This window comes from Anas acuta, chromosome 1 (genome assembly GCF_963932015.1).
Source record: "Anas acuta chromosome 1, bAnaAcu1.1, whole genome shotgun sequence".
NCBI classification, from domain to species: domain Eukaryota; kingdom Metazoa; phylum Chordata; class Aves; order Anseriformes; family Anatidae; genus Anas; species Anas acuta.
The window spans coordinates 96,138,606-96,164,715 of record NC_088979.1 but is presented as its reverse complement, the minus strand read 5'-3'; the positions used below and the strand labels follow the sequence as shown (position 1 = coordinate 96,164,715).

At 36.7% G+C, this 26,110-nt stretch overlaps 1 protein-coding gene across 2 annotated transcripts in view; it reads right to left on the bottom strand.

Annotated features, from left to right (window-relative positions):
* SCAF4 (SR-related CTD associated factor 4) overlaps window positions 1-26,110 on the bottom strand; it is a 45,607-nt gene that overhangs the window by 5,473 nt on the left and 14,024 nt on the right. The window contains exons 4-20 of one of the 2 annotated variants that reach the window (XM_068689357.1): window positions 25,740-25,901; window positions 23,608-23,743; window positions 20,995-21,134; window positions 20,263-20,439; window positions 19,853-19,953; window positions 19,269-19,316; window positions 18,007-18,115; window positions 17,504-17,671; window positions 16,246-16,331; window positions 15,443-15,633; window positions 13,187-13,287; window positions 12,046-12,159; window positions 11,176-11,332; window positions 9,562-9,716; window positions 4,396-4,558; window positions 4,181-4,261; window positions 3,891-4,079 (exon numbers count right to left, since the gene is read on the bottom strand). In XM_068689357.1, the coding sequence (XP_068545458.1) occupies window positions 3,891-4,079; window positions 4,181-4,261; window positions 4,396-4,558; window positions 9,562-9,716; window positions 11,176-11,332; window positions 12,046-12,159; window positions 13,187-13,287; window positions 15,443-15,633; window positions 16,246-16,331; window positions 17,504-17,671; window positions 18,007-18,115; window positions 19,269-19,316; window positions 19,853-19,953; window positions 20,263-20,439; window positions 20,995-21,134; window positions 23,608-23,743; window positions 25,740-25,901 (2,278 nt within the window). The remainder of the gene's footprint in view (window positions 1-3,890; window positions 4,080-4,180; window positions 4,262-4,395; window positions 4,559-9,561; window positions 9,717-11,175; window positions 11,333-12,045; window positions 12,160-13,186; window positions 13,288-15,442; window positions 15,634-16,245; window positions 16,332-17,503; window positions 17,672-18,006; window positions 18,116-19,268; window positions 19,317-19,852; window positions 19,954-20,262; window positions 20,440-20,994; window positions 21,135-23,607; window positions 23,744-25,739; window positions 25,902-26,110) is intronic. The other variant, XM_068689360.1, reaches the window with a different exon arrangement.

Genomic DNA, 26,110 nt, shown 5'->3' with positions numbered 1-26,110 from the left:
CGCCCACCACTGAAGCCAGTAGGAACTTGCTCCTATTCACGTAAGATGCTTCAACAAGGATGCAAGAGTCAAACTTGCGTGTGGATAGTGTTGGTTGCTGGTATTTGATTTCTAAAATTCCTTCTTTATACAACATAAATTGATCCAGGGCAAGGGATTCATCAAGGCAAAACTGAATTCCATGAATGGTGCTTGAGAATTCACGTTCCCTTACCTCTGAATTCCCATTCAGTATTATGAAAGCAACATTCATATATATGGAATTAGCAAATGTGCAGTGTTATGCTTTTCAAATGAGCTATCGTAAGTCAGAAATGTATTAGGTTAGTCACGGTTCATATCCTGTATTAACAGAAGCTCCTTCTCCAATTTTCCCCATACGCAGTTTATAATAGTTTAATACTCAGATGAGCTCAGAAAATTGTACACTGTCTTTTATAATTTAATACATATTACAAGAAGACCATGTAGCTACTGAAGAGCAATCCAGCAAGGGAGCAAAGAAGAGTAATTCAGCATGCATTAACAGGAAATGAATACCAAGCTCATTGAGAACTATGGTATATTATTCTTTGATAATATGTAATTATCATTGTAGAAATTTTGGTGAAAAGAGCATTAGACCAGAACCTACAAACTGCAATGTGGTGTGTTTAATCAAGATAATAGACCACAGAATCTGAATATTCGAAACACAGCATCTGCAACAGAAATTTATTACTGGTCCAAATTACAGCATTTGCTCAACACTAAGAACAAGCTGGTGAATCAAAAATGATTTAAAAGGCTGTCACTTTCTGCAGTATGTACACATAAAAGGAGTCTAAAATATCTGCTGAGCAGAAGATTTAAAAATGACATGAGCACACACTCACAAAAACGGTTACAATCTGGATAATCTTGTCCAAATTAAGAACAAGAAGCTGTAACAACAGTGAATATGACCAAGGATACAACTAAGGCAAAAGAACCTGAAGGTGGTTTTTAGAAATAAGCACAAAAAAAATTAGACGTAATGTCCACAAGAGATCACTTCTCTGAAGCACAAACACGTCTTTGTTGGAAGTGATGAAAGAATTACATTGGAGGAACGAATGAAATTAGTGGAGGTGAAACAATGTAGAACATATGAAATCTTACAATCATCAAGTTAGAATTACTTTGTAACATGTCTTCCACATAAAAACTGAACAGATAAGCTTAATTTTGAAATTACAAAGATTAGAAAAGAGCTCCTCTGTTTGTACAGATTACATAAGGTATTCTCAAGCAAGATTATTAAATTTGGCTTTTTCAGAGTCTCTTCAAAGCATCTTCATTCCTTGCCTTCAGCTTGCTGCAGTTAAGTTCTTCTATCCTGCCCAAATACCCGAAGAACGTTTCTTCATTCTTCTTGTTAAACTACTCAAGCCCCTTCATCCCTACTTCCCCAAGCAGAGTCCTCATGCCATACTTCACGATGCTGTCACACAAATCTTTCTTCCACCTTCTTATCTCAGCTTGGACAGCCCCATCATGGGCACATTAAGGAGCAGTTTAAGAGGACTTTGTGAGAAACTTGTCACACCATCAGTCATATACTGAAATGGCTAAACCATGTACTTGTAAATACAAGTTCATTTCAGCTGAAGCATTTGATTTCCCTCACCTGTACTTGCCCATGGCTAACTGAGGGTGATGCCGTAGCTATTCACTTACTTTGTCCAGTTCATTCACCTCAGACCTGTACAAGACTGTGCACTAAGGCTACATTTAAACCATCAGGCCTGCAACTCCTTCTGGGCTCCAGGACATGGGATGCAGACATAGACTGCATCTCCCATCCGCACAGGTGGTGAAACCCTGGCACACTCCATTTCCCACACTTAGATTTCCCCAGGAGTGAGACCCGACGCACAGAATGAGAAGGGAGGAATGACGATGCAGCCTGGCCAGCTCCCAAATGCAGATGGTGGGGAGGTTAAGACTTCAAGGGACACTGCTTTGCAATCTAGATCAGCGTGCATGGTGGTAAACGTCACCTCTGTCATGTTTTAATTCCCATTTAAGGAGAGACCACATCTGAACTCTCGCATGCAGAGTTAAGCTCAATTGTTGAGTGAATCAAGGTGGTTTTAGAAAAAGTGTTTCATTTGTGTTAACTTACTGAAAAGCCTTGCAAGAAAAGAGACTGATAATAATCTTTTACTTTTAATCATATAAAATAATATGATCTGTTTTTTCCAGTTTTCTTGTATCATACACCTTGTGGTGAATAGTTCCCCTTAACTCCGAGATGTCAGGATGGAAGGATTTTACCCAACTCCCTGATTTAGTATTTTCTTGAAATAAGACAAATAAATGCATTTTATGTTGATGAGTAAACACACAGATCTCTTCGCTATTCAAGTCTACGTTGTCAGCTCACATTAAGACAGACTTGCAATCCCATAAAATGAAAAAATTCTCCTATCTGCTTGTTGATGAGACTGAACACTGAGAGCAGCCATTCTGACCCCATGGGCAGCTTTATCCTCTAACTACTTGGTAAACAAACCAGTAAAAGTAAAGGTAGATTCTCAATTTTCAGATCTAGCAAATTCAGCTTCCTTGAGTTTGTAAAAAAGCTGCTGTCTGAATAGCTAACGTGAGTATTTCATTTATGTCACTCCCATCTTCATTTTATAAAATCTTTCTTCTGTGTATAGCAATACATGCAGCAAACTGCAGAGTAACTTAATAGATTTCAAAAGCTTGGAATAAAATGTTAGTTATGCCATACAAGACAAGGTACTATGAAATTCCAAGACATCTGGTTAATACTGTATTACAAGTACTAAAAATGCCATTCAGTCATTAAGACAAGAATGTCTGAAATATATGGTCCAATAATCCTTATCGCTACTAAATTCTCTCAACCTATGGTGTCACCACAGGATTATATTTATTTATTTAAAACTTTTCTCTGCTTGTTAAATATCCAAGATACTCTAAAACGATTAGGTGCTGGTCTTGGATGTCTGCTTTGATAGATTTTAAGACTGATTTTCAGAGGCAATTTGTTTTTTAAAAAAATCCCTTTAAAAGGGATTTTGTTTTTCTAACATTAAGCAACCAAAAATCAGTAGTCAACAACTGAAAAATGGAGGCATCAAATCCAACAGCACAGTTCAGCTCTCAGGGAGACAAATCCTTCTTTGTTTTGCAGTATACAATGAACATCGCTGGACAGAAACACACTTAAAAGTATGTTTTCCATTTGCTTGTCAGGCTCTCTTTCAGAGGTGTGAAATACCATAAATATAAATCTCAGTTGGAAATGTCTTTTGAGTGTATTCTTGACACTGACGCATGAAAGGATGCATTTGTAAGGTAGCATATAGGTAAAAAAGGTTTCAGAACCTGTAATACCGCAGGACTAAGTAATAGCTTTTTTAAAAACCATTTTATTAAGATAATTCATTCAATACATAAAAAAGTATACTGTATTTTCATAGATTAAAAAAAAAATACACTAAAATAAATACTGTTCCTCTGTAAGATGTATTTACAGAAACCTCTATACACGTAATAGTTGAGGAGTGTAAAACAGTTCATATGCCATACAGATGTTTTGTTGTAAACTACTTTTCTATATTGTATAAGACTCAATTTATTAAAGCAGACAGCATGTCATTCTGTCCTGAATTTGTAACTTAAATGTTACAGCTTTTTTGTTTCTTCAGAAAACAAATCTTGAATAATAGAAGTTCTACTGCTTCTTCCATGCAAAATCAAGCCTCCAAAATTATTTGAAGGCCAAAAATAAGGACAGATTTTTTTTTTTTAATAGAAAAATATGTTTTACTTTCCCACAAACTAAGTCAGCAGCAAAATCAAAATTTGAAGAATATATACAAAAGTGAACTTACCAAGAAGCGGAATAGCTTGGGTGACAGGAGCAGGTACATTAGTAGGTGCTACGGGAGGTGGAACAGTCCCATACATTTTGGAACTATCACTAGTTTCAGCATTTCCTCTGGATCCAGAAACCACTGTTGGGATGGGATTTCCTACAGATGCATCTTTTGTAGTGTCTTCATTGACTCCAGCTGCTGTAGCTAAGGAACAAGGCATTGGCATATTAAAAAAATACATCAGCTTCTCTGCTTGCATGACACTGTCCTTCCACTGCCGCTTGCTAAAGATTTTAAACACTTACAGTTTGGGATGTTTACTGCTGGAGTGTGAGGAACAGATACTGGAGGAGTTATAGGTGGTGGTGGTCCAGGAGGAAGGAAGCCTATAAAAGAAAGTACATACTAACAGTGAGCATCACTTTACCAACATGTCATGTTGTTTATATGGCAGATGCTGTTACTTGCTACGTGGTTAAAAATGGACTTTATTACTTGGTAAATATATAGATATATATACCTGGAGGTAAATGCATTGGGTTAAAACCAGGTCGTAAAAATGGAGGTGGTGGTGGTGGCGGCACTCCAGGAGCAAATCCAGGAGGCGGGATTCCTAAAGGTGCTGTAAAAGCAGGAGGTTGGAGCGCGCCAACCACAGGAGGACCTGATGGATGCGGTGGAACCTAAGGGAAAAACGAGAAAAAGCACGTTACCTCAAGACTGAATCAATTATTTGCTGTTCAGATACCGACTACTTTTCTCTGTATTCAGTTCATTAAAACAAAACAATTTAAACTACCTTAAATTGCTTCACAACAAGGTGATATAATTAGCAGTCAAAGCATTCTTGCAACTTAAAATGTCAACATTGATCTTGTTTGCCTCTGTTCTTGAAGAAAAAATGATTCTCTGTGGTAAACTGTTATCAACGCATGATGGTAATTCATCTAAATATACCCCTTACATAGTAGCTGGAATTCATTTCAGCATTCGGTATGATGCCCTATTACACTACAGATCTGAAGCAATTAAAAGCTTTCTTTTTTCTCCTGAGTTTGTATGTTAGTGTGGTTTGTTTCAAAGCAATCGAAACAAACAAAAAAAAAAGCTTAATCAAAATGTTTTGCATTTCAAATTTGTTTACTAAAGTGAAGGAGAGCTGTGTAGTCAAGTGACCATAACTAACTCATCTGCATGACCATCAAACCTTCAGACCCCTCATATCCTTTTTTCTTTTTGAATTGTTATTTCTGAAGTAAAGAAGGAAAAGCCTTTCCTATCTTATCCCCAGAACCGAAAGAAATGAACTAAGCAAAATGTTCTCCTTAAACCTGCAGATGTTTAAAGCTGCCAGGCACCTGATATCATTTCAGATTTCTGTTTCAGCTTCTCTACCAATGGCTAGTGAGCTGAGGCATGTTACAGCTTGTACCATTAGTATTTCAAAATCAATTAAATATAAGAAATAGGTTCAAATTCCTTGATTATTAGGCTTTAATATAGGACTGCATCTTTTAATTTTAAATTATTTATTTATCTTTGGTTTATGACAACATGTTGATTAAACCCTGGCCTGAAGTTAAACTAAATTAACAGGATCTGAGACACTACTGGGCGTGAAAGGAGAAACTGCCGGTCAGGTAACAATGTGAGAAGCTGACAGAAGTTACAGGTGGCACCATGAGAGACGGCTGGTTGGATTCTGCGTGTGGTTTAGGGAGTGTTATGTGAACAGCCGCCAAACCTCCAGATAACCAGACAGGAGCACTGGGGATCTTCTGAGGACTAGGACCTCGCAAGGCCAACTTTGAAGTGTTAAGCATAACCCAGGAATACTGTGTGTGGCTGAGATTACCTAGGTGAACATTAACTTTGAGTAATCCTAGAGCTGTTTCCATTAAATCCCAGCTAAAGCTTTAGAAAAAGTGCTCTGAAAACAGTAACCTAATAGTCCTGGTAGGTCCTTTTGTTTGCAGACACTCCTGCAAAGAAAAACAACTTGAAGGAAGTTAGACAAAGATGTAACTGTTGACTGCACAAATGTTCTGTGAAACTAGTTTGTACGCAGTGTGTGTGATCAAGCAAGGGTATCAAGAAGGTAAGAGGTCTAAAACTGGGGGAACTTCTGAAGTGTTGGCAGCCCTGGGGTAGTTAAAAGCTGAGAAAACCATGTATGAAGCATGTATATGCAGTGGCTTCAGAAGGGATGAGGAATAGTAAAACATTGTGCTTTAACAAGAATAGAAATAACAAAGGAAGGTGACAGATACATAGTAGAGGATGTTCATATCTAATTAACAGTGCATAACTGCTTTACTTTTTTCCCCAACAAAATTAACCCTCTAACATATGATTGTAAGCAACAAGGTAAAACCTTTCCTTTAAACAAAAAAGTGTGCAGTAAAAATTCATGCAAAAATGTCATAAATTCTAATTTAAGATACAGTTAATGGCTAATAAATGCTGACAGATAACAAAGAAACAGAGAAGCAGTGAACAGTTTCACAACAATAGCTGGTGGACTGGAAAAAAACAAAGTAACAGTAACATCATTCTATGATTCTCAGATTGAGAATTGAAGGAGTATCATTGGCCCAGTGACCTGAAGTAGCACAGTCTACATCCATGCTCCAAGACAACTAAATACATATTTAAGAGCACCTGAAGTCTCCATTGGAAAGGCTGGAAAGGAGCCTGCTGGTTTCAGTATGAAGAGCATAGGATGGACACTGGATCAATGCACAGCTGCTATATCCAGTTATACGAAGGAGCATGAGGGGTTTGGTAATATATCAGGAAATTCAGGAGATACACACATCTCAGACAGAGTGGTCTGAATCTATAGGCGAGAAGGGCTCACTCCAGTGGCACAACACAACAACAATATTCCACCTATCTTGCCAACAACCCAGGGCCGTGCAGCTGAAAACAATGCCGTGCATGCCATCAGGCCAAAGAACCAGACTTACCTACGAGGGCTGTCACTGGTAAAGGAACATCATCCATTTTAAACACCTTACTACTGGGTAGATTAATGGGTCCCAGTGGTACTGGGATGCTGTGACAGGAGGCCAGGCTGCAGGCAGTTACACCCCTCACACATTAAGCAATGTTAAGCAGAGCAGGCCTCCTGTGTGTGCAGCCCACGCACTGTAGGCCTGTTTGGGCTCTACCACAGAAAGGAATGATGCAGATCCTTCTGATCCTAACCTTTCAGTGGGACAATGTCAGGGCTGCAGGCAGATCACAGAGGTTACAGACAGTGCCCTAAGTGATGGCCGGATTTGTCAGGTGGTTGGCGGGGTGCTTTGTAAACAGCAGCTACGCTTCCCAGTCTGAAGGAAACATCTTACAGGGAAAAGGACCTTGCAAAGTCAATAACGCCTAAGTAACCATACCCAGGAATAGCATGTAAGAACCACGTTATTTAGGTAAAGGTATCAAACAGCAGATCTGGTTATGGATGCTGCATAGCTGGGGTCTACGTGGGAAAACTCATTAGGCTACAGTTGTTTACTTGTGAGGATGCTGCAATGGAGAAAGAGAAGAACAACCATAACAAAAAGAGGGTAAAGAAGCGAGAAAACGGAGAGTAAGGTACGGGAATGATGCAGTCAGAGTTGTTTGGGTTTATCTGTCAGGCAGCCCTATGCCTGATCATCCCAGCCCAATGCAAGACAATGCATGTGATATGCACCTCTGACCAGATAAGCAGGTTTGGTACATTATCACATGTATCAAACATATCACACGTACCAAACCTGCTTATCTGGTCAGAGGAAGCAGGGTGGACAGGGTATTTTCCCTGCCTGAAAGGCGAGCAGATGGACAGGCTGTGTGCCCTGGTATTCCTGTACTGATGCCCGTTTCCAGGCTGGACAGAATCAGCAGCTACCCAGCTCCTGTAACAGCCTCCCCACACCTTACAGTCCTGAAGACGTTACTTTTACCACTAGCACCATTACCATCATTGCAGCTGAACTTAATTTGCAAGTTTTAAGAACTATTTACAAATTAATAAACTGTTTCAGTTTTATGACACCCCAGAGAAGACAGAAGAACTGATCAAGTATAACACAGCCTAAAAAAAGTTCACGGCAAAACCAGAGATACAGGCCAACCATGATAAACCAGAGATAAAGGCCAGTTCTCTGATCCTGGCCTGAACTTTTACAAGTGCAAGTGTCTTTGCCACGGTAAAAAAAAAAAAAAACAAAAAAAACCCACTGAAGTTGGCGAGGCTGAGGCAAACTATCACCACATTCATATTCTGAAACTGGTCGATTTTTTTCTTTACACTTTCTTTTCCAGCATGAATTTAAAGGAAAATAAAAGTGCTAATATTTGATAGTTAATTCTAATTAAAGCTAATTACAGCTAACTGCTATTAAAGCTCTCTGAAATTTGAGATTTGACTCAAACGTTCATTTCCTTAAAACGCCTTGGAGCATTTCATGAATTCTGTGTCAAAATAACACTGAATTCAACTTACTATGTTCTCAAATCAAGTAACTGTTAAATTGTGTGTCTTCAAATAATGTGAATTCTTGGTCTTTACTGACTGTCCACCGTACTGCAATTCAAAATTTTTCACAAATATTTAAAATAGCTTTACTCAAACTTCCTCCCCCTTGGAGGATGTATGCTACTATCTTAATAGTGACAAGAAAGAAACTATTATAAAACTTGTAAGACTCTTATCAACAAATAAAGCTAAAAGAAATAGACTGTAAAACACTAAAGGGAATAATTCTTGTCACACACTACTTAAACTAATGGTAAAATTTCAGTCAGTGTTGTTTTAACAAACACACAACATCAATGTTGCCTAAAGAACCATTATAATAACAAAAGGCAGAAATTTTTCAAACGCAATTCCCAAAGGCTGTTCAAAGACAGCATACACAATATGAACCAAGATGAAAGCGCTATGCTGTTTCAGAAAGTCTATAGTTTTCCTTACTACTGGTTTAAATAAGCTAATTAGGAAATCACAGAAAAATAATACATGCATTCATAAAAATGAGAGAGTGCAATTAATCTCATTGATAAAAATACTCTACTGTAATAATTTATTCAGACTGAAACGTGCAGATTGAAATTCAGGTATTTGAAGTGCAGTCCTACAATAAACATTTCCAACAGTGTAAGAAGCTTATGTGTCTGCCACATTAGCATTAAAGCAGCAGTGAAGTTTTGGAGCATATGTCCATCATTCCTGCTAACTACGTGCTGATTCAATTTCCAGGGCTGTCCTGGTACATGCAAACTACATCCTTTTTCAAGGAACCCAAACCAGATACTCTGCTCCTGCTGGGCACAAAAAAAACATTAGGATTTGGATCATGTTAAGTTTTTCAAGCCTTCCATTGCCACTGCAACTTAGCAGAAAAGGAAGAGTCTATTTGACTGCATTGCTCCTCTAGGTAAAGAAGATTAAGTAGTGGATTTCTGGTGCATATTGGATCTAGTTATTTAAAAGTTATCTACATAAGATGTCAGCACAGCTAGCCTGCTAACAAGAGCACGTTTAAGCGGGGAAAACAACACAACAAACGTGCACAAGATCAACTACTTATTCACTGTATTTTCTCCCTTCTATTTAATTTATGTATTGCCATAGTAAATAATTATCAAAATTAAGTTTTTGTTCAGATATCCAGAGCAAGTGCGAAGCAACTCTCACCTGTGGAGGAGGTACTGTAATTGGTGCAGGCATGGGAACGGGAATTGGAACAGGTAAAGCTTTAGGTATAGGTGACACTGGTTCATTATGTGTAGCTTCTGCACCTCCATTTTGAGCTACTTCATTTTCAGACTTCTTGGGAATCCCCTTCCACTCTGCAAATAAGTTATATATGAATCAGTTCAGAAGAAGTGGACAAGTAGTCAAGCCATTTAAAAAACGTGTACTATGTAATGTTTACAAGAATAAGATAAAGCATTTTTCCAGATGAGAAGCACGCAGAGCTAAGAAACATTTACATATATTTCTGAGAAAAAAAATCCAATGTCTTTGAACAGTTACAACAAATCACTGACAAATGGCAAGCAGGTTTATTCCTTTCATCAGTCATTTAACAACTCTTTGCACTAAGAGCATTTATACGTCTGGGATTTTGATGTTATTTATAGCAAAAACAGTAAGGCTTTTTTGGGACAATTTCAACAGATTCCATTATTCTATGGCAAGAATAAAGCATTTTTTTTAATGATTTGAGAATTCATTTCTGAAAAAAAATGCATTTTCAAGTCTTGAACAAAGGAAAAGGAGAATACAATAATGAACAATTAGAGCAAAATAGGAAAATGAAAACATCAAATACAGCTTAGGTCATTTTAGAAAAAGAAATATGGCCCTATTGTCTGTCAGAACTTCTTGAGAAAAGACAGCTAAAGAGTAAGAAGGGATCAGAGAAGAGGCATTAGTTAGACTTTGATTTAAAAACACTCTACTTATTTATGTCTATTATGATGAAGACATGCTACTATTTATAGAGTAATAACCACCCAATTAGGGCAAGTTAGACAGAGTGACAAAATCCTGAAATAATATTTTGGGAGCGAGACAGAACACCACACAATGGTTGCACTGTTAAAGCCAACACAGTAGTCTAGAGCACCAGTTTGAGGAACCTTAAGCAACTTCGTTTTCTTAAGTACTGCATTCATTTCGTATTACTTTTAGAAATCACAACAGCCAGCATGCTAGCAATTGTATATTAATTTGAAGCTGCTGATTTTAAACAGGTGTAATTTTCTTAATACGTTCTTAATACAAAATAGAAGCCTGTTATTTTCACTGCTTTACACACAAAATAACAAGAATTCTAGTTAGGTCAAGAAAAACACAAAGCTAATGGAACTGAAACTGATCTAAGTAGAAAAGTAAAAGGCACTTTTAATGGAAATTGCAAAGTTGCTGTCATCAGCTGCTACACAAATACTCCAAAGGCAGGCTCCTCTGCTAGGGAGACCCCACACAAACCAGTGGACCACCAGGCAGGCTCTGGGACTAGTGAGCACTTGCAACATTGGTTACTATCAATGGCAAATCCCAGTGCAGCTCAGTTTGTCTGCTATGCAACTGCAATTTTAGCCCAGGCCAGTAATCCAGCTGCACAACCCCTGCCTGTTGAGGACTGTAATTAACTGACAAGGTCTGTCTAATCTACTGATTACACATCCTGCTCTTTGTAGCCATTTCAACGATTCCAGAGTCAGGAAAGTGACACCAAATTCAGTGTATTAATAAAAAGGACAATTTTTAAGAGCATTTAAAGATGTAGCAATACCTTACCTGGACTAAGAGTTTCATTGTCCAGCATTCCTCCTTCACAGAAACTTTCAAGATCTTCAGGTTTCACTTTGTCCCATGGTATGTAAGTAACACCTAATTCTACATCCCAATACTGCTTGTAATCTGGCTTTATTCCCTTATTCAAAGCCCATGCAATCTTGGGGAGAAAAATAAATAAATGCAGTTAGTAATGTTTTGATTTTAAGGGTTTTAATAGTCTGTTATCACAAAATAGCATTACCAAAAACAGCTACAAAGCAAACAGAATACTCTAATTGAAACAGCAGGAAAAAACACTCTGAAAGTAAGGTTGTTGTTTGTTTTTTTTTAAGACACAATTAGCTCTTATGTCTTGGATTGTCTCTTGCATGTAATTTGTAAAAGTTTATACAGGCATTTTCTTTAAATGTTCCCCCATCACTATAAATTTTATTTTCCTTCAAAAGACAACGCCGTTCTCTAATATAGTGTTCTGCAAAATGAAAAATTCACTAATGAATGCATTTTTCCTTAATTATTAGCACTATTTGTAGGATTATAACTGTGTTTAATTATAGATGGTAAGACAAATAAGCAGCAACAACAAAAAACAGTTACGGTCCACTGGGATGACTAAAAGGACACCATTTTTGTTGTTCAGATACACAATTACTGACAGTCTTTCACAGAAACTGATACAAGTTCCTTTAATCGCATGACAGAACAAGAAGAATACTTATCAATAAAAAAAGAGGTTCATTCATATAAATTTATGGAATGTCAAATGCAGACTACATAAAAATTTGAAATATCAGAAACTCTAGGTTATAAGAAAAAAGATTCTAGTAATTACAGTAATTTTAGTACAGCCTGACATTTTCCAAGAAATACCTTTATAGATTTCTGATTGACTTTGAAGTTGCCTCGGCTCAATTTTTGCAGGGCACGATAAGCATCTTGTCTGTGAACCATTACAATATAGGCACATCCTCTAGGCGGTATCATCTGTTTGTATTTTAAGGAAAAAATAAATAGTTTCTGCTAACAGTAACAAAGCAATGAGCAACATACAAGTATTAAATTACAGTAAGCTAGAACATCAGCAGGTGCTTCAAAGAAGATTATTAAATATGAAAGAGAATGTTAGTTTAAGGGGCTCATATAGCCAGCATCTTCTGAAAATAAAAAATTCTAGTAAATTAGAAGCAACTTCCTATGCAGGAAGGTTTTAACTCTATTAAATGTTATAACATAAGCTCCTGTTGCATATTTAATCCTTAAAAATTTTAAATAGTAGTGTACATGGAAGCATTACAGCACTGGAATCAGTTAATCTGTTGGAAGAAACACGATAAACTAATACCCCCAACTGTATTCCAAATAACACAAATTGCTATCTGCACCTTCATTCAGTTTCACCTGCAGTTTTGTAATAATTTTTATTATTTTCAATGAATTTGAGAAAAAGCTTCAATGATGTTTTAACAAAATTCGGGAATAGCAAGACAATTAGTCACATCTTTTATGGTTGTTTAAATAAAGTATCATAGCCACTGGAACATAGCTTTTGTTTACATATAAAGTATCCTTAATACAGCAATATAATAATGGTTTTCTATGCTTACATCTAAAACAAACAGAAGAGCAACTAGCAAAAGAAAGAACACCAGCTTAAATTCCTATTAATTCCTGTAATGAACCACAAAATGGAGCAGACAAGGAACTCAGTAGGTACAGGAACCTCTCTCATTCAATTCCCTCTAAAGAAAGCATGAGTTGCATGAAGATGGGGGTAATTAAGAAAATTATCCCAGAGGCATCAATATATAAACAGCAAGCAACTAAAGCAACTGCCCTTTTTTATTTTTCTTCCCTAAAAGTGGCCAAACGAATTGAGTTTGCACATTAGAAAACAAAACCAAAGGAAATGACAGCTCTTGAATCTTCTGAATGTATCAAAAATAAAGCTAGCTTAGAACAGTCTGAAAAGCATTTTTGAAAGCAAGGCTTGCACTGCACCATTTATACTTACATTTATTGACTCAATTGGGCCAAACTCCTCCAAAAGACTTCCAACATCCTGTTGCGTAGTCCTTTTGTCAAGTTGTCCTACCCAAAGCGTAGTACTACAAACTACAAAGAGTTAACAGCCTGTAAGAGCGCTTGTAAATACACACTTCATAAGCCAAAAACAGTTAAAATAGTCATGTTAGGTTAGCCAGTTACAACAAAATGAAAAAGCCAAATGAAACAGAACAACAACAAAAAATGTATCTTTAGGAGTATTTGACAAAGGCCTCTTTCTTCTCCTGCCCAGAGCTGAGTTAAGAGTGAACCACAGTGACTGCATCAGAACCAATCCCTGAACTGCACATGCTGAGAAGCTGTCCAGTTAACTACTGTTAAAATGGCTTGTGAGTTCTGATGATCATAAGCTCTGCAAATAATTACAAAAAGGAAAGTATGCTTTGCTGCTAAGATTGCTCTATGAAATACCCTTACACATGCACTGGATATTTCACAAGATAATTCTGCTACATATGAAATCCAAACTATGGGCCAGCACCACAAGTTATGGGTGGTACTTACTAGCAAGATGAGAATTAAGATTGTTTATGGTGACAGGCATGCTACTAGTGGAATTTTCCTCCAGAATGCAGTGGCAAACTACAGTGAGTTTATCATCTTTAGCAACCTAGTCACTGCCACTTCTCTCAATGGTTAACTGAAAAGTTATTGACACAAACTTCTTCTTTTGGGAAAAAGTAATCAATACGATTACCTCGCTTCATTCCTGAAGGCAATGAAACAGCAGATGAGCATATGGTATCACATTCCCTCAAGAGCACTATCACAACATTCAGTACTCACCTATTTTTCCCAACTACCTGATACAAAATCGCTAACATAAAAGGCATTATATGACAATCAGAGAGATGTTGGCAGAAGCTATCTTACACCACTGCCATTAGATATTTTAAATTAAATTTTAATTCTTAGCAGTCTCTTTAAACTGCTGTTATTGCCATCCACAAGGTTTGGGCTAGTTAGAACTCTGTATTTTTTATCCCTTTTATACAAAGGGATTGATTTGATATGATCTGATGCCCCCAAGAATATTTAGAAGACAGCTACTACATTTTGTCTGCAAACACAGGCAAAGCCAACATTCTTTAAGAAGTTGTGACGTTAGCCTATATGCTTTCCAGGTCAAAGATCTCCTTCAGGTTGGAAAAATACACAACACTGAATCGTTAGAAAAAAATCACAGCCATGCACTCAGCTTCTTGTGCTCAGTTTGCTTTATGTTGTATGGCTTGAAGGAAAGAAAAGAAAAACAGTGTTTCATCTTTATCTTTTCCTACCTTACAGCCAGAATAATTCTGACTTGAAGCTATCCCCAAAGGCCCAATTGTCTATTATTAGTGTAAGGAAGAACAGAAATGTGATGGAATTGATTCCTGACAGCTTTAAAATAGCTCAGAAAATAATTCACAGTACAATTTACTTCTATTTTGTTTGGCTGAGACTTGGAGATTATATCAAATAGCACAAAACACAAGAAAAAGGGCCAGAGAGGGAAAAAAAGGATTCAGATCAGAGGAAATATTCCAAATGGTACTAGGCCATCCAGTGTCTTCGCTCCAGTGAGAGAAGGCAAAGTAACTAAGACAGCTGATTTTTTTTTTCACGTTTTAGCTTTCTTGCTCTTTGAAGTTACAATTACACATTATCAATGAACTGACGCTTATTTAAACTCTGATTTCTAGTACTATGAAAAATGGAATCACAGCAAGAGCAGGCAATAGTTAAAAATTACACAACCGGATTTTTTTTTCCCTGTCACAATACACTGGGCTATCTCTGGTGTGTTCTTTGGGAAGATGGTAGTTTGATAAATAAAAATAAGAATTAACACACATCAGATTTAGAGTTTTCCTCTGGGAGATTCTCATCATACATCATATATTAAAAGGTAAGTGGACTAGTCAACATTTAAGTTAAAAAAAAGTCTAATTAGTGTATTTTTCAACATTTACAGTTTTTCTAAAATACTTAAGTTTGTCTTGCTAGCATTTCCTTTTACTTAGGCACAGTATTTACAATATAGTGCCTTCAGCTTTTCAGAACTGTAAAATTCATTATAGAAAACACTGGGAACACACACGCATGCACACAAAAAATCCATGTATGAACCATGAAGATGCTGAGCATCTGAAAAATGGTACTATGAGAAATTTCAAGGTTACATCAATTTGTCAGTGATAAACAGAAAAAGTGAACTTACCACTAACAGTTTCTGATTTGATCTGCGGAAGACCTTTTGATCTACGTTCTCTCTCCCTCTCACGTTCACGTCTTTCTTGTGACCGAGACTTAGGAGAGTGTCGGCGTCTATCTCTGGACCGCGATCGAGATCGACGATGACGCGACCTTCGAGAGCGGGAGCCTGATCTTGAACGCCTCCTTTTAGGTGACCTAGTTTAAACCAGCAATTTACTTTTAAAAAAAATTTTTTTTTTTTTTTTTACTCCTTCCAGAAGGAGAAGGAATTCAACTAAAGCCCCTGACAGCTTTGACTACCAAGTTTCACTAGTGTTGTCCATACACAGAATCATATATGGAGCTATAATCTCTTGTAAGTAACCCTGAGATTAAATCAAAATGAGACTCTTGCTAAATGTGTCTTGGAATGCAGTAATAGAATCCAACCTGCACAGCAGAACTAGGCACTTCTGAGAAGTGATCCCCAAAGCAAAGCATGCATGCTGAGTGAGGCACCCACAAAGTCAACACATATACAAAGTAACAAGACTGTCCTAAGGCATTGAAAATGAACTCCAAGAACAGTCTGAGGAATTAGCTCACCTCTAAAGTATTCTCTGCTCTATCACAGTTAGAAATTGTCACCCCCATAGTAGATTTGGCAGCACAGAACCAGATTCTCTGAGCTCCAATCAGCCTAGCTCTCCCCAGTACTCAGAATGCCCTTTCAAATCTTTGGACATGATACTCCTAAGTTCTTATGTTAAAATCCAATACTCCATATAACACATACCCTCACTAAAATAAGAGATTTCACTAATTTACCTTGACGCAGATCTAGATCTTGACTTTCTGCTGTCAGAAACATGTCGTTTTCCTTCTTGAATAGGTGGCTGTTCCACTTCCATGTCCTAAAATATTAGGTTTGACTGGTGTTACAGGTGCAAGCATTTTGTTTCATTTTGTGCTTATACTGAATTATGTAACAGCACTAAAATTATATTAAATAGTCACACACATGAAATTAAAATATAATGCCATTTTCCTCAGAAACCTCACCACTACTAAAGTCACCAACAGGAAGATAGTCTGGTAGTAAATTAATTTAATACAACCACTGAAAACACAGAAATAATTTGGACAAAATTCTCATCTTCAACTTGTAAATTGTTTCTCCACATTTTCCTTTATTTCAGCATCATTTAGATGTCCAAAAAATATAATTAAAGTCAGTCAGTGGTTCCTGCTCTGTGACCAAACTCATAGGCCCTGGTAGGGAATATGCGAACAGACTGTTTGTTAGAATTTACTGATTCAATACACTTCAAGACTAACAAACTAATTAGGAAGATATCTTGAGAATTCGCTCTTTACTTCAAGGGGAAAGCAGAAATTATTTATAGAACCTGAGACATCACAGGTAACCACATAACAACAGCTGGGTATCGTTTCTTTTTCTCATTTTAGAATTTTTCTCAGAATAAATGAGGTAAATATGTTCAATTGCTGTAAGAAATTTAGTTTTTGTTTTTTTTAAATACAGGCTTAGAAGGAGACTTTTCTTTGATTTCTTCTTAGCAGTCACCATACCAACAATAACCTCTGAAAGAGAGAGGTATATACACATATGTTGAATTTTTAGAACTTTTACAGACTTCTGAGTCCATTTTCTCTATTTCAGAGTCCACCAAGCCCTTAAAACTTAGCTTTTTTGAACTGTTTCTCTCCAGAACGGGATTGCCTTGTTAGAACTTCTTAGAACAAAACATTCCTTAAGGATGATGGAGACAGGAAAGGGATGATGAGGGGAAGCAAGAACTCAGTGGACAGAAAACGCAATCCAAAGTCTGATACAGAAAGAAGCATACAGTATGCATATGCTGTTTTTGCTAGATTCCTGAAATACCTAACTCATCATGTGGCACTGTGGCTATCCAACGTTCTCTCAGATGAACAAACCTCACAGCCACCACTGAAGATAGTTAGGAAATTTCCTCTCCGGAACAAATTATGTTCATTTGATAAAGACAAGTATTAGAGAGCACTGTAAACTAAGAACTTATTTGTTCCAAAGGGTCCTCACCTGCTGATGTGGTTTTTGCATGTGTGATTCACTCTGTACTGGGAAAGGAGACTGAAAGGTTTGCTGCACAGGTGCTGCTGGCGGTATCACAGGCTGAGCCATTGGTGGAAACTGCGGGGTAGGCAGGAGACCAAAACCTGGCATTTGCCCATTAGGAGGAAGTGGGACCTTTCAAGAACAAAACACAAAAGTTTCCAGTTAGGAAAAACACATTAGGTTTTCCAGAAGTAAGTTTGTCTCTCTGCTCCAGAGTCCCAATAAAAACCCAGAAGCCTGGGAAAAATGAAGTAGGTATGGCGGTTATGCTTATAGAATAAAAACCACGTTCTTCAAAGCTTAACCAGAATAGACAACAAAATTCTCTTCTCTGGGAAAGTTGGAGGACTAAGCCATATTCACTTTTCACCAACAGAAGTGTCATTTCCTTGTTTCTCCGTCAAACGAAAGTACAAAACACAGAAGACATAACGGATAAGGAAGAAACTAAAAACCCCTGAAGTTACCTGGTGGCGCATTGGATCCTGTTGCATTCCCATCATTCGCTGCTGAAAAGGATCCATATTTGGGAGTTGAGGAAATACTGGCTGTTGTATACCTTCTCCTGGAAATCCACTAAAAATAGTAATATTTTGGTGAGACAAGTCAGTAGACATACAGACTTTTTCTTACCTTTGACATACTTGTACTACATTACACATTCTTGTTTTAAATTTAGACAGAAAAATTGTATTATTATCCCATTTCCTCTCTAAAAAGTGAAAACAAAAACAATGTCTTCTTTATCTTTTCTCCATGTTCAGAGCAGTCCTTTAACATATAAAGAAACGCTACAAAGAAAAAAAAAATAAAGCCTCTTTCTTCCCCTTCCTCTTTCTTGTATTATCTTGCTAAAGCCATAAGTTTATGGAAATTTTTCATGAAGGTTGTCCACCTTAGGCTAACTATACTCTTTTCCAGTTCATCTTGTGGGAACAAAAGACAGTGACCATACTTTTACTGGAAAAAAAACAAAACAAAACACCTTTTTGTTTGAGAGGAATTTAGGGCAGAGAAGAAAGGGATATGTATATCGCACAAGGATCACAGTGATATCATTCACTTCCTGATTCAACACACAGAATGGACAGTGCTCAGGGAATTAATGAGGTCTGTGCAGCTAATAGAACCTGTTTAAAGGATGCAGTTTGTGTCAGAAAACAAACAGGATTTCAAAGAAGATAAAGAAATCTAATGGTGATGTGAAATGAAACTTTGTACCATTTTAAAACATAGGCACCATACAATTCTTACATGATTCTGGACAAATCAGTTTTTCATACAAATTTGAAAATACCTCTGATTTTCAGAGGATACCTCTGATTTTGTTTGCTCAAGGAGAGACTTCTGGAATCCAATTTTCAGAGGCATTTTACACAAGAGAAGGACAGAGGCTCAGAACTGCTACAATCAGAATATAAACAAGCTCGAAAGCCTAGTCCAACAATTATCAGTTGGGCACATAGAAGCAGTGGATATATTTGACCTACCTCATCTTTCTGTACTTCAAGAGTTCCCATCTGTATTACAGGTAAAATACTACCAATTTACTTAAATATTTTAATTAACTAATTAATATTTGTGGAACATTAAAGTGATAAAACACACTAAGAAAGCTGATGACAAAGTTAGTGATTTTGTTTTTCAGAGCAGGGTTTGGATGGCATGTACAGAAAATAAGACATGGGGCCACATACTGAAGCAGGGAAAACAGGAAATATCGACTAACCCAGATATTGAGCACCTTCCAGCCTGTGCACTGAATGAGAGAGAGGTCCTGTGGAAAAAACTAGTATGTGATCATGTAATTTAAGACTTTATCAGAATTCATAGCAAAAGGGAAAGAGGAGTCCGAGTTAGTTTGCATGGGTATTTAATCTTTGAGATTTTGAAGCTTCAAAGCCAATTTACTTATAATAGCTAATAAATAAAACTTTGTTTATTAAACCATCTTTTCCCCAGCCAGCAAACAATCCAGCTGCTCACTAACAATGCCCTGACACGCTCAGTAGTGCAATAAAAATACAGAACTCATCTTGAAAACAAAACTGAGCTTTCCCGCTAAATGCACTCTTCAATCAATGATGCAACATGCCAAACCCACACTGAATCACCAGGGTATAAAAAAAACAGAAGTTAACAACATTTTAACTTTGGACTGTAACAGTTAACCACTGAAGTAACCTGAAATTTTAATAAGCTTTATAACCTAAAGATTTTTTTTAATAACAAAACAGGGTTTAACTGGTTAACATGGTTATTTTGATTAAAAAATAAAAAAAAATAAAAAAAATAATAAAAAACACAACTTACAAAGCTGGCTGAGAAACTGAAGGAGAAGGAGCTGAATCTTCTTTCTTTGACTCTTCCACTGCTTCTGGCTCATCATCATAGTCAAACCGATCTAGCAGCTTCTAAAAGGAATTACAGTGAGCTAAATATTTTTGCCACATTTTATACCACTGGAAACCAAAATTCTAACATCTCTAGAGTTAAAGAAAAGGTTAGAAGCAGGAAAAAAAATGAAATGAACTAAGCTGTCCAAGATCAGTTTTATTAAGCTTCAGAAAATGCAAGGTCTATAAAAACAGGAAGGCAACCTCCACATTGAAGACAAACAAAATTTGCACCGTTTCCCCCCAGCATCTGGAAGACATTCAGTCCACTAAACAGCTTCCTGTTGAATTGAAGATGTTAAACATAAGGAACAAAGGAAAACTTACTTTGTCAAAGGATGTTTTTTGCTCAGGTGGCGCGAAAGCAGCTTTTTGTTCTGGTGGTTGTGATGCTGTAGTTTTCAACTGAGCAGTAATAGCTTGAACCTGAGCCATCACAGTGTTATCTATGACCGGTGACTGGGGTTTTTGAGGCTGCTGGAAAGTCTGAAGAATTTGCTGAAGCTGCAAGAAACACAGAGTATTAAATAAATGTCATTGTATATATTACTATTAGAGCTGCAGGATATAAATTTTGTATCAAATCAGCCTATAGCATAGGATAAACACCAGTAGCACAGATGCATACAACCAATAACCTGACTGAACTATGAAGGTGGAGAATTTTCAACGAGACCAGAAGTCATTTTTAAATTACATCAGTGGCAAAATTCAGCACATCACAAGATTTCAGTATTTAGGCCTTCCAACACTGCAGCTGCTTAATTGAGTGTACCAAACAATAAAATTCAATTTTCATTCTATGTATTCAGTCTTGAAACTTTGTAACTGTACCAATTCAGAACTAATTCTTTAGTAATACACAACTGACTTTTCCTGAATACAATAATCTCTGGATAGAAAAGTCACGGAAGGTTCAAATACTAACCTCAGCTCTTACAAGTTTTCCATTGAAGACTCAGGGAGGGTTTTTTTTTTTTTTTAATTATTATTTTGCTTCAAATCAAGAATGTTTCTTCCATCATTTCTCCCCCCTCATCTTACATATAAACACGTTACCTGCTGTCCTTGCGTTGTTTGAAACAACTGAGCTACAGCTGCAAAGGCATCAGAACTGGGCAACTGTGGCATTGTCGGTACTGAATTAGCAGTGACTTGAGGGGGCTCTGAAGTAACCTTTGCCGGAGGGGGCGGTGAACCTAAAATTTCCATAGGAATGGACAAAAAGCTTCATTACTCAATATTGTACTCATCAATGCATACATCATTGAAACACCTGTCTATCCACAGTAGCTTATTTAAACCAAAAAAAATAAATAAATAAATTCCACACTCCTATCTGAAATACCCCAATTGCATATTTTATTCATTTTGCCTTTAACTGCTTTATTCACTGCTCGTATCTCTGCACTGGACACACTAAGAAAATATATTTAAAAAGAAAAGAGAAAGAAAAAAAGGAAAAAGAAAAAAGACAAGCCTATCTGAAAGCTAGTCCATCATGGTATTTTAGATGACAGCTCGATGCTTACATTTTTACAATTGGAGGAAAGTTAAGAGCAAAACTACTACTCAAGACAGCGTTAAGCAATACACATCGATACACTTAAAATCCTGGTTCTATTTTCGAAGTCTAAAAATCTGGACTTCTTTTTCAGGAGTATTTTAAATAAATCATTTAATGGCTCACTTTAAGAAAAATTGAGTTTTCTAATCATATTCCTTTGAAATATTGATAACTATTTTCTAACAGTAACAGAACTTTTGCTGGGAAGTCTGGTAATAATTAAAGGTTTCTACAAATTATTTCCCAAGCAACTCTTTCTGTTGGCAAGGTTTGTTCACATGCCACTTCTGCAGAGACATAAGCCAAACCTGCATTTGCTAGATAAATCCTCCTATTGTATAAATCACCATATACTAACTCTTCCAGGAAAAGTTTAATTTCCACTTAACTCCACTAAAGAGATCATTGTAAGGCATGCTATTAGCTTTGTCTACACACGCAGCTTTCCCATTCTCTTTGCTTTGAGTTACAATGTTTTTTGTCTTTTAACAAACATTTCACTAGTACAACATAAATTAGCAGCAATACCAGCAATTTCTCCATGTTGTGAGCAAGTAACTCTTCTTCAGTGAATATATTTTAACAGAATATTGCAAAGTTGTACAATAGAATAAAGTTTAAAAAAATAATTTTTTTTGAGAAACTAAGCAAATGTTTGCTTCACGGTATGAACGTCTTTAAACCCATTCATCTGTTTGCAGTTTAAACTACTGCAATGTTGACAAGCAGCAAGCAGAGTCAAATGTTGAATAACATTTTCCCAGCAGTCAGATGTTACATAAAAATTCTGCAAAAAGATCCATGATTGATTTAAAATATAATTTATCTCCCAAATTACTTCCTGTATATATTCAGAGGGATGTTTGCTTGCTCAATGGAGAAAAAAAAATTATCTTTTTGGCTAAACAGATTTTGCAGCATTATGAGTGAAAGAGATTTTATTTCATATAATGCATTAATATATTTATTATTAATCATTAGCATGTTTATTTCAGGGCCAAATTATCCCCTCTTGTGCATGTGAATAATCTGACTGAAAAATGAGGATGAACACCTACATAAAAGGCACCCGATCTGTTAGCTACCAGTAATGAGACAGAACAATAGTGCCACTTGTCTATTATAAGTGAATGGAACCATATAGCCATCAGTCTGCATCTGAGTTGAGATGCTAAAATATCCTCTCCCCACCTCACCATGTTTTAAAAAAAAATCAATAGATATATTTTCCTGAACACGACTGGAGAAGATTCCATTTATGCTACTGTGCATCATTATTTTGAGTGTCACCACACCTCATTCACATTATTACATTTCTGTCAGTCCTATTCCAACATATACAAGTGCAGCAAATACGGAGGTTACAAAAGCTAAGACTGAAATACAGAAACTCAAAAAGAAGGTCCTTCAGAGAAAGAGGGATTTGTGGTATGCATCTGCTCTTCCACAATTCAGTAACCTCACTACCAGCTTTTTATGTGGCATAAAATAGGTCAGTGAAAATACTGTGAGAAGGCAGTCATTACTTTACTCTTTAGGTCAGTGATTTTCTACCAGTAGTCCATGTAAAAGCCTACCACCAGTCTTAAATTTACTGTTCAGGAATTTGGATTTGAAACATCAGCATAAAATGTTTTGGGGTTTCTCACTGAAAGAGATTAATAGCTATTGCTTTCAGACATTAAGATGATTCAGTGTAAGCTCTTATGTTGAACATCATGCTTTATGGCATAATTCTAACATTAAGAAAAAGGGACATGAGAATTATAAAACTAAGAAGCAACAGAAAAATATTTCAGACTGAAGAAAAGATTATTTTAAGAGTGAACATTAAGTCATCTTTATGGTAAATGTGTGCATCCATATGCATTCACACAGTATTGACTTGGGGTATTTTGAAAATGATCATTCACATCCTGATAACTTCTAAAGTACAGTATCAGTACGGACTACAGCTGGCCCACATAGTTGTGACAGCAAAGTTGAATTTTTCGTAATACATTCCTATTGAAACTACTAGTAGCACTTTAACGTGAAAGCAAGAATGTTTCTAGTACCATTCACCTTTCTAAAAGAAGTAGCAAAAGCCATGATGTCATTCATACCTTCATTATTAGTAGCATTTTCTGTCATTGGAGCAGCAGTACTAGTTCCCGCTGCCATATCCAGAAGGGGTTGAATGATCTCAATTTTAAAAACACCATTTTTCTGCCAAAGGTTCAGGACACGGACTATTTTACTCTGTCGAAACAAAAGCAGACATCAACACTAAATACACCTTCCCTAATTCACAAACTCCAAATTCATCTTTTCTTTTTTAACATTGAGAAGAAAGGGTTGATCAGTCCAGTAGTTCAACAGAATTGGGCATACCTTTTAAATAACCCTCTATGTTGTCACACAGGTCAGCAAGACCTTGCAAAGATACAACCTGCCAATTTATTATCACCTGCCATTTTTCTAAGGCTGTTCTGGCCCATCACAAAATCCAGGTTTGATAAACAGCAGCAGCAGAAGTCACATCAGCCCCACTACCATTTCTTCACAGAAAGTCATAAAGGAGTGAAACAAACAACAAATGTTATGAGACAGAAAATGAGGATGAGCTAGAAAAGCCCAGTGGAGAGAGGGGCAATTAGACCATAAAATACCAGAACAAAGTTTCCAAGTTAGTGAAGACTGTTTGAAATTTTTTCAAATAACCCAACCAATTCTATGTTGGCACCAGAAAACTCATCTCTATCAGCATTCAAACGATCAGGAAAGCGGGTGGAAAATTCCTTAACTGATCACTGAAGGAAGATTAAATTAGAACCTCTGACTGACAGCTGTTATTTTAAGCTTGTTCTTTTTTTTTTTTTAAATAAAAAAAATAAACCTTAAGGAACAAGCTGGAACAGTCGTTCTTTACCCTAGCGTTAATCAATAATACCTAACTAGATGTGCTGCTTCAGGTATAACATACAAACAGACAGAAATCAGAATAAACGTTATATTTAATCTTGGCATACCCATCCTTTTTATATACTTAGTCATCTGACTTACACACATACATTTTAAGTACTTCTCAGTTCTAACGCAGCTTCCAAGAATGAGTTGATTCTGTTCTTGTTTCAACAGTCAAATGTCTTAATGTGTTCAGTTACATACACCCATAGAAATCCACTGGTACTGTCATAAGCTAAACGATTGAAGAATTTAACAAAATATTTCTACAATAGTATCAATTAGACAGAAACTTGGGATGGCTATTTTTGTACAAGATTTTGGACTGAAGAATAGTTAAACTTCAGAACAGCAGCATTTCTGGCCTCAACTATTCTAGCTCTCTGAAAGGCTTGAAAATCACTTACTAATTTCAATCCCACAATAATCTTACGAAAAGGCTATTAAAAATACTATTATCATTCACTTTTGATATCAGCCATGGTTATTCTGCATCTACAGGTCATTTTTTGTTTAGGTTCTAGACATTCAGGCATCAAGTTTCAGAGTATCAGACTCAGTCTAAAGGTCTTCAGTTTCCATCCTAGAAAACAGAGTATCAAAACATTTCAACAGCTTAGTTAGGAAGTTAGAAAAAAGTCACTTAGAAAAAGAATATTTTGCTCTTAGTGTTGCAGTGAGTAAGCAATTTTCTGCAAACCAACTGGCAACTCCTAAAATGCACTTATCCCGGCAGCCTTTTGAATGTGTTCCAACAGAGGGCATAAAAGCCATCTTCTGTTGGTAGCAACTGGGACCATTAAGAAACTAAGGACAAACTAAGAAAATTGAGGCCTTAAATAAGTCTTCACAATGGAGAGAAGCAATTAAATTCTCAAATGCGGGATGTGTCAAGACTGCAGAAATAAAGATAGTCATTTTATTAGGAAAGGTCTAGGAGCAGAACCATCACTTCCTACAACTCTGGCACTTCTGTAATACCTTTCTGTGGGAGACACCACCCTCCACACTAAGAAGGAAAGTTTTGGCATAGTCACACACACTCACACATTGTTCATGTGTCTGCATACACAGAGCAAAAGTGATGAATTTAGGCAAATTTTTTTTTTGGGGGTATAACTTAGAACTTTCATTTAACTATTACCATTGACAATCTTTCTCGCCACGTTTTACCATCTCACATAATAGTCACTACAAGCACATAGAGAATCACCGAATTAGCTTTCATGTAAACATAAATGCCACAAGAACACTTATCAATTCACAACAACACAAGAAATCATAGCTGTACCTTGTCTTCAGATGGACAGAGATACAAATACTGGAATGTGGCAGTAATATTTTTAGAGAATCTTGGCCCAAAGACATCCTTGTCCGTTCCAAACTGGTGACGAGACTGACGAACAATAGAGTCAATAACATACAATCCAGGGACTTTATATTCTGGTTTGCACTGAAAACACACAAAAAAAAGTCCTTTAGCCAGTGATACTAAGAAGATGGCATGCATTCACCTCAGTTCCCTACAAGGAATCTACACTTAGTATATTAAGGCAGGGGAAAAAAAAAAAACACATCAATGCAATTACCATTTGTTTCTAAAACTATAGAGGCTTCAGCCTATGTAGATCATGTATGGTATAAAAGCAAACAGAATGCTGA